This window comes from Lissotriton helveticus, chromosome 8 (genome assembly GCF_964261635.1).
Source record: "Lissotriton helveticus chromosome 8, aLisHel1.1, whole genome shotgun sequence".
NCBI classification, from domain to species: domain Eukaryota; kingdom Metazoa; phylum Chordata; class Amphibia; order Caudata; family Salamandridae; genus Lissotriton; species Lissotriton helveticus.
In genome coordinates this window covers 537066541-537082307 of record NC_136069.1, presented here as the reverse complement: position 1 = coordinate 537082307, position 15767 = coordinate 537066541, and the positions used below count along the sequence as shown (strand labels likewise).

Genomic DNA, 15767 nt, shown 5'->3' with positions numbered 1-15767 from the left:
TGCACTGAAAGACGGGTGACAACAGAGTGAGGAGATGGAATCTTGCTCCTAGCTGATCCCTCACCATTTACCCTCCCACATCTTCCAGATACGCGGGGGTGTTATAAGTGAAGTCCTGTTTACCTAAGGAAAGTTTCACGGTACCCAATTTTAGGTTAAAAAAGAGATCAAGCAGTACAAAAATGTAATCCCACTAAAGATTATGATCCTATGAAGGTTCCAAATCTTAGTTAAAAACAAAACTGTTGCATCACCTAGGATGCCCAACCAGAAATGTATTTTTCCCTAAGGCCATAGAAACAATTTTTGCAATTCATCTAACACTCTAAAGGCACTCTAAAGGCAAAGAGGCAAAACATTACAAACTCTGTTCTCGCCCACAGGAAACATATTAAAGATAATTACATCTTTGATTTAATTGTTAAAACCTCATCAACAAACAGACAAATCATAAAATCCTGTTTAATAAGGGGCATGTCAATGCAGTGATCATGTTAAAATGCAGTCTGGCACAAGCATAACATCGAAAGACACCACATGAAGCGGCTTGCCACGTAAAAACATTTGTCTTTAATTCACCATCGTCAGATGTTGGATATTATTTAGCATAATGGTTTACCAGTCTTACCTGTCCAAAAGGCACAAATGGGGGTGGCCCTCCTTCAGCCCCAATATTGCAACGGCTATGTTTTGAAAGGCTCTGGAATAAAATATAGAAAAAACATATTTCTAGTAAGCAAATGACTAACAATGGAACAAATGCACTGTATACATTGCTTAAATCTGAATTTCAGTTTGGTCAGTGGCAACTTAAAACCTAGACATTTTCAAAAAAAATGATCTACTTCTATCTTAAAACAAGAGAGGAAACAGTAAGGCTTATCCCAACACTAAGAAACTGTCAATTCTAAATTTAACACAATGAGTTTCCCTGCACTGAGACAATCTCCTAAGCTGTACTTGAAACTCAGATCTATAGCAAACACAAAAATGTCTTACCATCGACTGCAAGGAGCAGTCAGGAAATTAGTGATGTTAGTTTAAAGTGATGGATCACTATCCTGTGATAAAATAGTCGATCCTGCCCCCCACAGGAAGGGTGAATGCCGCTACCAGCACACTAAATCGTTTTAGAGGCTGAGCCACAAGGAAGGAGAACTTTGAGGACAGGTGCCACTGCTGGCTTGCCTGAAGCCTGCCAGACCCCGATCCCTGGCATTGAGAGGACTGAGGTAACTGCTGCAATGCTTGGGGCGAAGGACACTGTCTTCATGCCAGGCAATTGGCTTAGTGGGAACTACTTAACGGGCGTCAATAGTCCCAAGAAGTGTGTGGTGACTCCAATGTCCTTAAAACGCTCCAGGTAGAAACAGCTTTTTCGACAAAGAGGCCTGAGCCATATAAGGGCATATACATGAGTGAGGCTTGTATATCACCAGAACACTCAGTGAAATTCATCTACACAAGGAGGTGGACCACAACACTGGTGCTAATCGCCCTTCCCAAGAATCACTTACCTGGTCGTGTCCTTACCATCATGAATAGTTTGTGGCAAAGAGGCCCTAAATTCTTCAAGTACCGCTGCCAAGATCTTGCTGACCATGGCCAGCAACCAGACTGCATTGACCAATCTCAGTGCCAGACAGGCCAAACAGAACATTCGTTTTCCAAATACCTCAGTCCTTTAAGACTCCCTATCCAGGGGAGTTATGGGGAAGGAATTGGGATTAGACTTACTGGTTGAAGCCTGCACCACCAGGTTCTCTGGAGTAGGATGTTTGGTGAGAAAATCAGGGTTGCCAGGTGGCGATCGGTAACGCCAGGTCACCTGTATATTCAGTAGCGTACAGAAACCGGGCTTTGACCAAGTGCCCATTAGCGTTGAAGAGCAGGAAGGGTTGAGATGCTGCAGGCTTAGGCTGGTGAAATGCAGTAAGGACATTAGCCTTGGTCTCGAAAGAGGGCAGCTGCAAATCTAGAACTTCATCAGTCTATTGAACCACCACCTTAAATAACACACAATCTTCGGTTGGTGGCCCAAGTGATGAGTCCAACCCTGTATGAAGGAAGATATCAAGCCCACTGGCATCTTGCACATGCATAAAAAACGTATCATCATAAAGAGGGGGAAGAGGACTAACCCCTACCCAGCCATTATCATCTCCTTCTGGCAGTGTGCCTTGTTCAGAGTCACAGCTGAAATTAATGAATCCTCAGTTGGCCTGACCTCCCTGGTGGAGGCACTGGTGCACAGTCAGGCTGTATAAAACAACTAGCTGCATTTTAATTATTTCGTAGTGTGATATCAGTCAAGATTGCGCTTAAGTAGGTTCAGGGTCAGACATTGGAACCACAATCGGATCTTCTTACGCTGCTTGTGACTTCGCACTGGTGTCGACAAGTGGCAGCCTGCCGCTGGTTCAGGCACCAGGGCAAGCATCTGTATTGGAGTCAGTTCAGGTCCTGCAACAGCTTCCAAAGGGTCAGTCGGTGCAAGGGAAGGTCTCACTGGTGGTAACCAGACTGGATGCCTTTTCGGGTTCTTGGGGCCAGAAGGCTTGCCAGAGGAAGCGATAAAAAAAGAGAAAAGCACTTAAGATCCACATAATGGCTTCTTTGAAGGCTTCAATTTGTTGCAGCATCGCCGATGGCCAGGCAAACTCGAAGCAGATTGGGAATGGGATCAGTTGGAGAAATTCTAAAGTGAGGAACCTGCGGTTAGAAGCATCCGTCAGATCGAATGTGATACTTAGCAATACTCTAATTTCTCCAATGTAACGTTCTTTCCCTACCTATCTTTAATAACCTTTCTGATCTTTCTGTGGTCTCTTATTCTTTTGTTGAAGAGCGGCTTGTATTGTCCGCACACAGTAGGCTGGGTGGTAAAAGGTCTTTAACGACCTCCTCCGAGGAACGGAGTGACATGAGCTAACACAAAAATTGGGGTGGGTAGTCAGGTGACATCATGTGAGGCTGCATCTCAATGATTGTATTAACTGTGAAGAGGAGCCTGACAATCAATCGAAGCATTATTCATCAGCAAAACTGGCAGTGGCTTTATCAGAACGCAGAATCTCAGTTTATTCTCTATTTAGTAGAGCATAAACAGTGACTCAGAAAAAAAGATTTAAGCCAGTTAAAAAAAAATGTTAAATTACATTTTTTGTCGACTATCTTAAAAGTAGCAGTAGAACAACTTTACGTCTTCAATAATTTTACAAAAATCGAAAAAACTATTTACTAGGTTACAGTTGTAGCCATTTAGCACCTAGTGCATTCGTGGCAACTCTTCACAGCTTGAAGAATAAAGGAAATGAGACAGCAGGCACTGCCAAGAGGAGCAAGGCGTCAGCCATCTGCATTTATTCGCACCTGGCAGCCATACTGCATTTGCCTTCCAGCACATTTTGGATGTCATTAAGGGGATTACAGCACTTCCCAGACAGTTTCATTATATGGAATGTGATTTAATTTTCTTTTAATTCCTGATGGCTCACATGTCTCTCTATTGGATGCTGCCCTCAAATTTTGATTCCATGCCACAGGATGGAATTACAATACCAGAGGCCCAAAATATCTGTGGTTTACAGATAGCGTTCTGAAGTGCTCCATTTCGAAACATTTAAGCCACGGGCGTATGGCCACAGGTATGTTTAGTAAACATTGTGCTGCTCTTTTTCCTACAATTCTAATCCATAGAAATCAACTGGCAATGCGAAGATTGCACGCATTTGCCATTTGCTCACCGAAATAAATAATAAATTGTCTGCTTTTAAGACACACTTGGGTAGCATAGAGATTAATTGTTTTTGCAGCACTGGTGCCTTATCGACTGTGATCAAAAGACACATTGGGATCAACACTAATCCATGGAGGTTATATGTGGTGAACAGAAAAAAAGGAACATTTATTTTTGTTAAGTCCAGAAAACAACATCATATTATAATGAAAACAAGCTTATTAAACAGATAAGAAAGTGAGACTGATAATATTTTTAAAAAAAAGTAAATTATATAACAAAATATCTTTAAAAATATTAAGTATATACATTGTGCATAGATTCCAAAAGTGACAGATTAACGGTTAGTGGTCAGAAAAAAATAATTATTTACCTCCGGTTTTCCAACATTGGCATCTTTCATAGATTCCCATGTTCTCATAATCCCGCTCATCAAGACAGGGGCCCTTGATAGTCAATGATAATATAGCTTTACTCAAATAACAGTGAAAACAGTCCATTCACCTCATTGTCAGACCTAAACTCTGGCCAATCGGGTGAATGGTGCTCACAGCCCCAAACCCCCGCAGTCAGCAAAGGAACACTCAGCTCTACTCTTCTCTTTTCTAAACAGTTTTTTCTTCGGATTCTGGAGTACTGAGAGTCTTCTCACTAACAACAGGAAGGTAAGCTGTTTTTTTCTGTCCTTTTTTAGCTGCCTGATCCCTTGGAATCATTATGATGGCAGACAACCCTTCTAAAGAAATGCTGCCATTTAAACCATATCCAATCTGTGAGGCCAGAAAGATTTACCTCACAAGAAAGGACTGGTGCCTAAATCAAGTTGGCCATGTGGCTACAAGCTGCGAGATCCGCCAGAAGTTTAGCCACAAGATTCTCAAGGGCAGAAATCAGATGTGACGTCGCTTGGTGAAACGTCAATGAAGAGTGCACCTGCAGAGAAGGCATGTGAATCTATAAAAGATCCAATGTTGGAGAATTTAAAAAAGTAATCAAGCAAGAGTGAAAAACCTAATAAGCAGAACATGAAAAAATAATAAATAAACTGGGAAGGAGAAGATGGCGGCTGACTGAAGAGTTCAGTCGCAAGCTCCTTGTCTAAGGGAATGCAGCACGGAGAGTTTCCACCAGGAAAATGGAACATGGGAGAATGATCGCACTACAATCAGCATTTTCTATAGCACTTTCCACAATCACATCCTGCTACTGAAGCACTCTAATTGTCAGTCTGACAGAGCGCAGAGCATCAACAGCGGCTTTAGCATCGGTGGCAGCGGTCAGCTGAGCGCAGCCGAGGAGTTACTTAGTGGGTGCACTCGGGCTCGCACACAGCTGTGTTGGTGAAGGTGAATGCCCGCCCGACTTGCGTTGACTTCAAGGGAGCAGTGGATGACAGTGAATCGGCTCTTAGCCCCGATCAGCGCTCGGTGTGATCTGGGGGTTCTGCGTGCTCTGTACGTGCTGCATGTCACTGAGCGGCTAACTTCCAGCAAGCTAAGGAAACAGGCTCGGACTCAAAGACGGGAGTCCTGCGAACTGGGAGAAGAGCAGAAATATAAATGGGGCACGCGATAAAAGGCGCCGGCAGCATCTGGCATTTTGCAGTGCCCACCCATGGTGAACTAATCTCCAGCCAATCACTGTCCAGGCAGAGCCGCGACTGCGGGGAGTTGGGCAGAGTAGAGCGAGGGGATTTCTGCGTTGGCCTTATGGGCAGGAGCAGGAAAAACGGAGCCCGATACCGAGGTCCCCCACTCATTTGGAGTGGTCTGGGTGGATTAGGGACCCTGTCACTGCCTTTAACCTCTTTTTATTGATCTTGCTGGCTAGAAGGAGATATACATTATCGGGGTAAAACAATCGCCACCATAACACACTGATTGGCTAAACTCGATATTAAGGGTATATAAATTAGAGATGCAATGGAAGATCTCGAAGAGAAACAAGTACTGGAACATCTGGGAAAGATACAACCAGTTTAACATCAGGGGGTCCAATGATTAAGGCAAAGGAAACAACAATGTCAAGCTGGTTCTTCATATGAGAAGTCATAATGACTAGCTCCCCCACCCCCACAAATCGTATACCTGAGGTTGGACAAAAGGGGGCCCCAAAGGACAAGGTTAGACGGTATCCCATCCAGGGCAATTTGGCCTACCCACAGTAAAGCCCTGAATGGATAGTAGGGCTTCCGACTCCTCCATACCACTAGGAAATTCGCTTGATGAGGACTAAAATAAATAAATAAATAAATCAATAAATAAAAAAATAAATCAATAAACTGAGTAGAATTGTCAGACGCAAAGATACCAGCATACATTTCAGGTTCCATAACAATACCGTACATGTTGTTCATGGTTGTCAGAAGATGTGTACAGTATCTAAAGTTGGAATGTTTATCTTATAATTAATCTGAGGCCTAGCTGTGGGCGTGCTGCTTGCTAATCCTCGGACGGTTTATCAATCCCCGATTTTGGATGTCGATCATTATTATAACATTCTAAGCTTCTGATTACCCATTGGTAGGCAGTAGCCTTGAAATGAATGGCATAGAAAGCCAACATGTTTGCACCTTCTTCTCATATAGAGAAAGGAATTTTAAGAATTTTGATTCATTACAACTTTAGAAAATGGCTCCTATGATGGAAGGGGAGGAAATTACTCTAGTGCACAAGCCGGAGGGATTCCACTTTTATTGTTTCAGCCTAGGCTGCTATGGAAGAGCTTTAACAGCACCGTCAATCATTTTCTTATTCTGAATGACTATCATCAAGCAGGGCATGCTGACCTCATTAGCTCTAAAGTGAAAGCAAAAAGAGCTATTCAGCAATACTTTTTTCTGCATCTCTAATGAGGGTGATGGGGGGTTACTTCCAACCCGCTCTACCTGTGGGTGCAGATAGTCCACTAGACACCAGAGATTTGGTTTGTAAGAAAAAAAATAAGAATTGGATGGGGGTATTCCGCCATAGCATCAAACTGTTTCCTCACTCCCCAACAGTTCACGGGGGCAGAAAGGTCACTAGACACCAGTGATTATGTTAAGAAGAAAAGGAGAATCTGGAGGAGCTGCCCATTATGGCTTCCAGCCACATCCTTCCCCTTCAAATCCTCCCACTGCCCAACCCCCCCCCTCCCCCAGCAGCCACACCTGCCTTTCTGCTCCCGAAAATGGAGGGTCAACACCAGACTGTATTTTTCCTCCCAGGGGAAAAAGCAGAATGCGATCACTGCCAACCCATATGTCAAAACAATAACCGGAGAAATCCCAATTTCCTCTAATTTGTTATAGTGAATAGAACATTATTCAGGCTCCGAGACAGCCAGCAACTAGGATACCCTACAAACCCTGGGCATTTCCAAAAGCCGGGGAATCCATAGTGGAATGGTTCTCATCATTAGTCTTATCCAACATTCCCTGTAAACATTAAAGTTTGAATCGATAAAAAAGGCTATTTTTCCAATATTTAAGCAACAGAAAATTCACCCACTTCCAGCCAATCACCAAAGTCTTAGCACCCTGATTTCCTGCCTTTCTCCCGATTGAAATGCTGTCCTGCCATGTGTGCGTGGACTTAGCCTGCACCACTATAAATGCCCAAAACTATAACCATGTGATTGCCTCACAGCATCCTCACCTCACATGACCCAAGGTTTTACAGGTTCTATTCATGGGCAATAGGCTCACCCACATAAGTAGAGTACCGTTTGTATCAGAAAAAGTGTGGGAAAGTTAGGTGGTAAGAACTTTGTGGAGCCCAGCAGACTTCATAACTTTCCCTCACAGAAATGACAAGAAAATCTGTGATCCTCACATTTTTTTCTGACTTCTGCAGGGCATTCTGGGTAATCCAAGTCATACCACCCTAGACTCACCTGGGGATCTAACTTATAGAAGTGTCTGGCTTGATAGGTTTCCCTAGGTGGCGGCCAAGCCTAGGACTAAACATCATAGCTACCCACATTGTCAGAATGGGGCAATTTGCAAGCAAACTCTTGATATTTCATTGTTGCATTCTGGAGCCTTTCCTGTCATGGGTGACAAGCTAGCCACAAAATTGAAGTCTCCATTTTTATTCAGAAGTGTGGAAACACAGGGTAGTACAATATTGGGTATTGTTAGTTTATTTTTTTCCAGTTTTGACTTTCAAATGTACATTATAAAAAATGCCCTTGTATGGGTAGCCCCACAATCAGATTTGTATAATTATTCACTTACTGCTAAGCTAGTTAGCTTAGGCACATTAAAAAAATAAATAGGTTTCCATCATACCCATTTGTAATTCATTAGATTTTACCTTATGTATTAATATGGTCTGTACAGAATGAAAAATCATTTTAAGCTGCAGCTCAGTTTTTGGCTCTGGGTATTGTGTGCTTTTGGAGAACCAACACTATTTATATCCCTGCAACTAGAATTTGCTGACAGACGTAATGGTGTGCTACATTTGTAAATCGGACAGTTTTGTCAACTATTCCTAATTTTTTCCTATTTTTTTTTTTCATTTTTTTATTTCATCGTTTAGTTTCTTTTGGAAAACCATGAGTGAACCACACACAACCCCTTGCTGAATTCCGAATTTGGTCAAATTTTCAGAAATGTATAGTTTTCCAGGTTCACCTGTTTCTACCACAAACTGCAAGTAGGTAGAAGACATAATACATTGGAAAAATACCGATTACCACTGAGAAAATCTATACATTGTTTGTCTTTTACAATTCTTATTGTTCCTAAACGCCGAGGAGGGTTATCTTAGCACTGTTTTTTAATTTGGTTTTTGGGGAAAACTTTTTTCCTTGCAATACTGTTTTCTCACAAAATCTTGCTGTATTTTGACTAGTATTTTCTCAGTTCTCTCCAGAGAAATACACAAACCATGTCACCTTTAGAATCCTCAAAATGTCGAACAGAGAAAGAATGCAAATTTGGCCTGGATAGCTCATGTGGAAAAAATGTTATGACGGATTAAGTGCAAACTGTCCTGAACATCAGAAAAGGCTCAACATGATTGCATGGTGCCAGGTAGGATCAGCCTCAGAACTCTGGAAACACATCAAATTAGAATTACTTCAACATTGGGACCACCACTGACTGGAATAACACAGAGCAATTTAAATGGTTAATGCACCATAATGCTTAAGCTATTAAGGCCGCCTCACTTCTCACCTATCAGAATTGTTTCCCGTTTTCAAGCACTTCTACCGCATTGCTCTCAAGTCCATCAGATTAGAACAAGGAGTCAGCCCAATTAGAGACTGTCCAGGGGTCCAAAAAACAAGGACCATCTCACTTGGGGAAAGATATGCACAAGGAATACTGCAGAAGGCTATGTCTGCCAAGGATAGTCCTCCAGACAGTTTCATGTCCACACAGGCAAATTCATCAGATGACTGAGCTATTCAGAAATTTGATAACACAGATAGGAGAATTAATTTTCTTCACACCCAGAACCATCAATGCTAGTCTGCACCACAAGGAGCAGATTCCAAACTCTGGAACTCTGTACGGTTGGGTTCATAGGATGGGAACAACAAGGGAATCTAATCTTCAGGAGATACTGTACTAATTGTTAGTGTAGGAAAGTGGGTAAGGTAGGTGGGGTATTCACCCCTCAGCTGAAAATAATGCCACAATCTCTAATAGGTCCAGTCAAGTTTCAGTAAGTTAAACATTGCTCAACCAATGGTAGCTCAGCAAATGAGCAGTCAGGCCTAACTTAGGAGGCAGGTATGTGTGTAAATACAACCAAAACTGTAAATAAGTAAAAGACATCACATAAGAAATCCAACTCCGGCTTATAAAAACAGAGAATATTTTTTACCTTCAAAACAAAAGCAAAGTGGCACAAATCTAATGTAGGAAACCGCAGATATGAATTTCTAAAGAGTGAATCAAAAATTGTGCATCCTAGCACCAAAAATCATAAAGCTCCACTCACCACACTCAACGTGCTGGACCCGGACATGGTCAAAAGTTTAGGCAGACCGCAATGGACAGTGGGTCGGATAAGCAGAGCGCTAGGTCACAGTCAAAAGTTTACCTTCAGACCTAGTCTTTTTGTTGGAGCTTTTTTCTCATTGAAAGGTTAGTCAGTGAGTCCTCGGGTTTCTTGGATCTGAAGATAGAGGCAATGACAGCAGTCTGCTGCAGCTCAGTGAAATTATGGGAGTTGAATCATCAGCATCAGCCGTGAGGAGGGTCTCTAAGTGGTTGCTGACTGCTTCCCCCTCAATGTTGAGTTGGGCTCTGCCTGGAGCTTTTCAGCAGGATGAACCAGCAAGGTCGATCTCATCTGAATGGCACATTGGCATCGGCAGTTTAACTCTCGACAACAAACCAATCTCCTCCTGGAGCTTTTCTGCAAAAGTTTGCAGAAAGTTTCCAAACTTTTAAATCATGTCACTTTAAGGTTCCTCTGCGGTAAACAAGGACCCAGTAGCTCCAGCCAAGGGTTCAAAGACTCTGATTGCCTCTTGGGGTCTAGGACTTAATTTCCCACAATGTACCTGCATTGTCCAGGAAAAATCAAGTTGCAACTGGTCAGATGGGGTGATCCTCTCTTTGGCTTTGCAGGTGACTTCTACCAGCTCTGTTGTACCTGTTGCTGAGGGAGTCCACTCCTTTTCCTTTACTTCAGGCACATCCCTTTCTTTGTGGAGCTTTGTGAGTGCAACAGTTGCAGTCTTTTTGAGCGCAAGCCTTCTGTGGTGCAGTTCAAGGGTCCAGCAGGGCAGTCCTTCTTTTGTTCCAGGCAGTGGGCTGGCAAGAGGGGGGGCGGGAACACCTCAACTAATAGGGGTAAAGTTACCTCCCTCTGCTATGACCGCTTCCTGCGAAGTGTGGCATATCTTTGTCCCAGAATGCACTATTCTCAAAAAAATCAAAATGGGGAAATTCTCTCCTTGGTGTGTGTGTGTGTGTCTGTGTAACTCAACCCAAAGGTGAGGCCAACTGACTACACTCCCTTTCAAGCCCCTCTCCGAATCTAATTAGGGGTCTCCTATCTGGCTGGGGGACAAGGAAGAGGGGTGACCCATAAGTTATAAAAAGTATTTTGGGCTTTGGAAGTACTTTTCATTCCAAAGTCAAATTTGAGAATAGTTTTATTTTAAAATCAGCATGCACAGCAGAGCTGCCTTTTAAATGACACCAGGCACCACAGCAGTGCACACTTAAGTGCATTAAATCCACAGGTGTCACCAAAACTAAATGCCTTTCCATTCTTAGGGACTTACAGCGAAGTTATCTTAGCTCATCATAATTATACTAGTTATCATATACGTAGTATTGGCCATGGGCCTGCTTATCAGCACCCCTGGCAATTTCAGAGTCAGTAATCACCAGCATCAATCAAAAACAAGCATTGGTAATGTATCGGTTTCACTTATGTAATGAATAAAGAACTGGTTTCATCAATCATCGTCAGAGAAAGGAAAGAGCTCCCTGACTGATAAAACAGGAGTGGAGAGGATGTGGAGCAGCGGCTAGAGCTACTGACTCGTAAGCTGGGGATCCCAGTTCGAGTGTCGGCGGCGCCATGCACCATCCTTTGGTTCTATGCAAATCACAATCTCTGCGGGTGAAAAAGTGATAAATATGTTGCAAGAGTAAAAGGCAAAGCTTATGAAACTATAGTTCCACCAAAGCGGATGGTAACAGTATTTATGGGGCGGCAAACTGATAAGAGAAAAGGTAAGTGGCATGCACTGGTACCAATGAAAAGCCAGGAAAGAGAGGAAGCGGGCTGTAACTCCCTTTTAAGTTTATATTAAAAACAATAGATTTCTTAAGCAAGATGAAACCTAAAAATGGGGGTGGTCAGGGCAGAAAGGATGACATTCCTACAGTTATTAAACAAATTAATGTAATCTTTTATTGCAAACTGTGTGATCCAACTTTGTGAATTGTTTGAAAAACTAGTCCTAATCAAAATATTCCTTTTTTGTCCTTTTATGCGCATTCAAAGGTGGAAAATGTAATCCAACAATAAGCAACATATAGTAATCAACTTAAAGATTAAAAAACAATTCGTATAGAGAAATACCCTACTATGGCATAGATCCCTTTGTGGTGCAAAAGTGTTTTTGGGAAAGTGCAACAAATTTTGCACAAACATTTATTCAGCATAATAACATAACTCAATCGTGCTGCATATCTCTAATTTACACCAAATGCAAACCCTCTATGAGGATCTGAGTTACACTATAATGTGAACCATGTTATTATGGGATGGGTAATCCAAAAAACCGACAAAACCTCTCTATGCAAGTGTGTTTGAACACGCCTGTGGTAAAAATGTTGTAAAACGTGTTAATGCAAGTTATTCACAACATAATTAGGCTATTTGCTTTGTAGAATGAACCACCGTAAACATTTTTACTCAGCAAGTGCAGTGTTTTCCCAGGTGGCGATGATTATTTTCATTTAAACAATACCCGACTGAACATGATGCTGCATAACGTTATAAGGAGAAATATAAAAAATATTTTATAAATCGTCATCATTTGTTAAGCTTCTTTAACAGAGTAATTTCACACAGAGACCCAGAGCTATGTCGGCCTGAATTGCATGCAGCTTATAACAACTAGTATGGTAAAGGTTTTCATTGGAGCCTGTACTTGCATGGGAACCTACAGACTTAACAATCTTTGTGTAAAGCTAACATTTGCTCCTTACATATGGTGATTAGGTTAACCACAGGATGGACAGGGAACGCTAAAACAAAATTTTTTACTATACCGTCCTATCCGAGGGAATCGTGCGTGCTCATCTTTCCAGACTTCTTTTGTTTCCCCATTCTTCAAATATTATTTATTCTTGAATACGTAAAATGATTCCTCTTTTCTGCTCCCAAATCTTCCTGGAGTGTTCCACAAATAAATATTTGCATGTGATGGAGCAAGGATTCGCACGTAAAGCGACTTGCTTGGATCAAGAACCTCGAATAACGTTATTAAATGTAATCAACCTGTTCGTGTTACTAATAGTGCACTTTTTACATTACACGGGGTGTCCCAGTGACGCTTGCCTATGTGTTTACTAACCGTAATACGCTTGCTAATAAAATGGCCGCTGCTACGCAGGAATTTCTTCTGCGCATGTGTTGGTCACACTCACGTGACGTGACGTACTCGCAGTTCTGGTGGGAAATCTTTGCGCTTGCGCACTCGCTTTAAAATGGCCGTTTTGTGTTCTCACATGCCGAAGCTTGCACTGCAGCTTTCGCACTGCTGTTCGTCTTGCACTAATCTTAATGCTATAAGTTAGTATAAAGTAAGGGGAGTCATATAGGGATTCCTGGTATACAGTGTATTCATTTATTTCTATGTTCTAAATTGTTTTCCTTTACTTTCATGTGGCGAATCTTTTGGGCCTGGGAGGTGTCTGAAACTCCATCTTAGAAGTCCCTACTGCGCATGTCATCCTAGCAGAGGGAAGAAAACCTTGTACAAGTGGAACCCAGCCAGCTGGCTGCCACAGACAAGATGCTCATGGAAACCGACCTGTGACCCAGCACAACGAAGCTGAACTGTACTGCATTCGACACAATTGTATATAAACTTTGTATTCTCCATTATATTTTGTAAAACATGTCATGGGAACCCCAAATTCAATGGGAGGTCCCAAAAGATGTAAATTGGGGCTTGAAAACGTAAAACCTGGTTGGTGTGTTGACCTATCCTACTTTTGGACCAATCGAAATTGGGGATTCTTACACTTGCAACATTTGGGGGTGGTACATTGACCTGAAAACAGTATAACTAGCCTAGGTTTAGCTAGAGAAATTGTCCGACTTGTCCGAATAGCTGACCTGTCACTGACCCAACGCACTCAATAGGTGACTGATACAGAGAGCTGCGGAGCCCTCTGTCCGTAATTTCCAGAGACCCAAGTCGGGGTTCTGAAACCTTAAGGGCTGGCGGAGCACTTGGCTGGGGAATTCGATAACCCAATCGGGGTTCTGGCTGATAGCTGCAGAGAGGGTGTAGCGCAGGCGTTGCTACTGAATTGCGGGTGCTGATCTTACCTTGATGGTCCTGTCCTGATCCTAATCTGGTTTTCCTGTCCTGTCCTGGGGTTTCTATTCTGCACCTAGTGGCCTACTGGCGTCTATCTTTCTTGGGGTTCCTACTGTCCTTAACTGACCCGTGGCCAGGGTTGGTCTCCACACCGTGCTAGGTAAATATAGAGCTGTTAGGGAAACACACTTGCATTCTTTATTCTTATCCTTGCATGAATTTTTGCTAAAATCATAATTGCATATGTTCCTTGTTCTTACCCTACCTTTTATACCTTTTATAAATTACTGAAATCGTGAAAGTGCTTTCATTAGCTTGTTCCATTTTTCCCCTACCTTATAGGTGGATAAATACTGTCTCTGAATAAATAGATGTTCCTTCTCTTACCCACCCGTTACTGAATTTAAAGTCATAACTCTGAATATTAGCATGTTCCAGTCTTACCTTCCCTACAGCTACTTGGTGTCTCAAAATTATCATAGTACAGATTAAAGTCTTTTTCCCTTTCTCATCTTCACGGGGATTATTACATTGTGAAATTCTAGTATGGTCCTTATTTTTCCCATCAAACTGAGTCTAAGCTCTGAAACCTATATTAGTATGTTCCCTTTCTTACCTTCCCTTTATAAATCCTAAATGGTTGGTCTTATTTACTTCCTTTATGGATATGTGCTCTTTATAATCTTAGTTATTGACAGTTTAATTGCTGTAAATCTTTTACTTTCTGAACTTGAAGAAAACTAGATAAAGACCTTGAAAACTTCCCGTGTCTCTGGTTATTACATAAGTGCAAAGATAAATAGTATTTTGTGTCTGCCTTTCTTTTACAGCTAGCTCCCTGATCCATTGTGATCATAGGTACCCGTAACAGTGGATTGGTAAGTCGGGTACACTGGAAATAAAAAGGAAGGAACAGGGTTACTGGTGGTAGAGTGTAAGGTTACCTGATTAATAAATATAGTGAATTGAATTCATGGGCCCAATGAGTATATGGTAAATGTTATAGTCGGGTGACCTGCGCGCTCCATCAGTAATTTTCTGGTAGCAGAATGATGGTTAGGGACTAGTTGAAGGTACGTAGGACTAGTTAAGATAGGTAGGTAGGTTATTTGCTGCTAAACTGTGAATTTTTTTTAAATATTTTTGCTGCTAATCGATCGATCGAATGAACAATTGTTGTTTTATTACTTTGAAAAATTCTGAAATGTTTTAAAAAAAATTCTTGCTGTTATATTGATGAATGTCCTAATACACTCGTTAGTGATTTGTTACATGTTTGTCTGGAATCCCCGGGGAATAGAATAGCGGGTGGTGAGGAGAATCCACGCCGTAGTGAGGTCACTTACCTAAGGAACATTGGTGCAGGTTAAGCAGAACTGGAAGCACTGATTAGGGTTTTCTGAATAAATGTTTGAATAAATGGTAGCAAAGAGTTCGCTGGCAAAACTGCTATTGTGATATAACCTAGTACGGGTCACACAGAAGGAGTAGCAGGTTCATCTACGCTTGATTGATAGCAAAGGAGTTCACTAGTGAAACTTTTGGCTTAGTATAAATCCCAAAGTGGATGAGTCGAAGGAGTAGCAGGTTCACTAATGCTTGTGTGAAGAGTAGGCAGAAGGGATCTACTCGTAGCATTTGAAAAGTAAACGGAAGGGGTTTACTTGCAGTGAAATAAATCTTTTTCTTCCTAGACACTCGAGTACAGTGGCGAATGTGTTTACGTTGTAAATTAAACAGAACACTTGCACTTTAAAAGGTAGAAATTGAATTTTGCTTACCTTGTGAAGGAGGGAGTCAGTTGCTGAGCTGCGCTGACGTCACTCAGTGCCGCGCTGGTATTGGTCAAGACAGCAGGCGTGTAGCTGAGACAGAATTGTAAAGGAGGGGTGAGCACAAGAGCGTGAGAACTCGTTTACGAGAAACGCCGCGCACCCATTGGTTGAGGTTATTTGAAATCGCGCATTTGATTGGTTGTACGAAAATAAAAGACGCCTTTGTATTGGAA

At 42.0% G+C, this 15767-nt stretch overlaps 1 protein-coding gene across 2 annotated transcripts in view; it reads right to left on the bottom strand.

Annotated features, from left to right (window-relative positions):
- TDRD3 (tudor domain containing 3) overlaps nt 1-15767 on the bottom strand; it is an 860519-nt gene that overhangs the window by 370036 nt on the left and 474716 nt on the right. For both annotated transcript variants that reach the window (XM_078657412.1, XM_078657411.1), the window contains exon 6: nt 629-700. In XM_078657412.1, coding sequence (XP_078513538.1) covers nt 629-700 — 72 coding nt within the window. The remainder of the gene's footprint in view (nt 1-628; nt 701-15767) is intronic.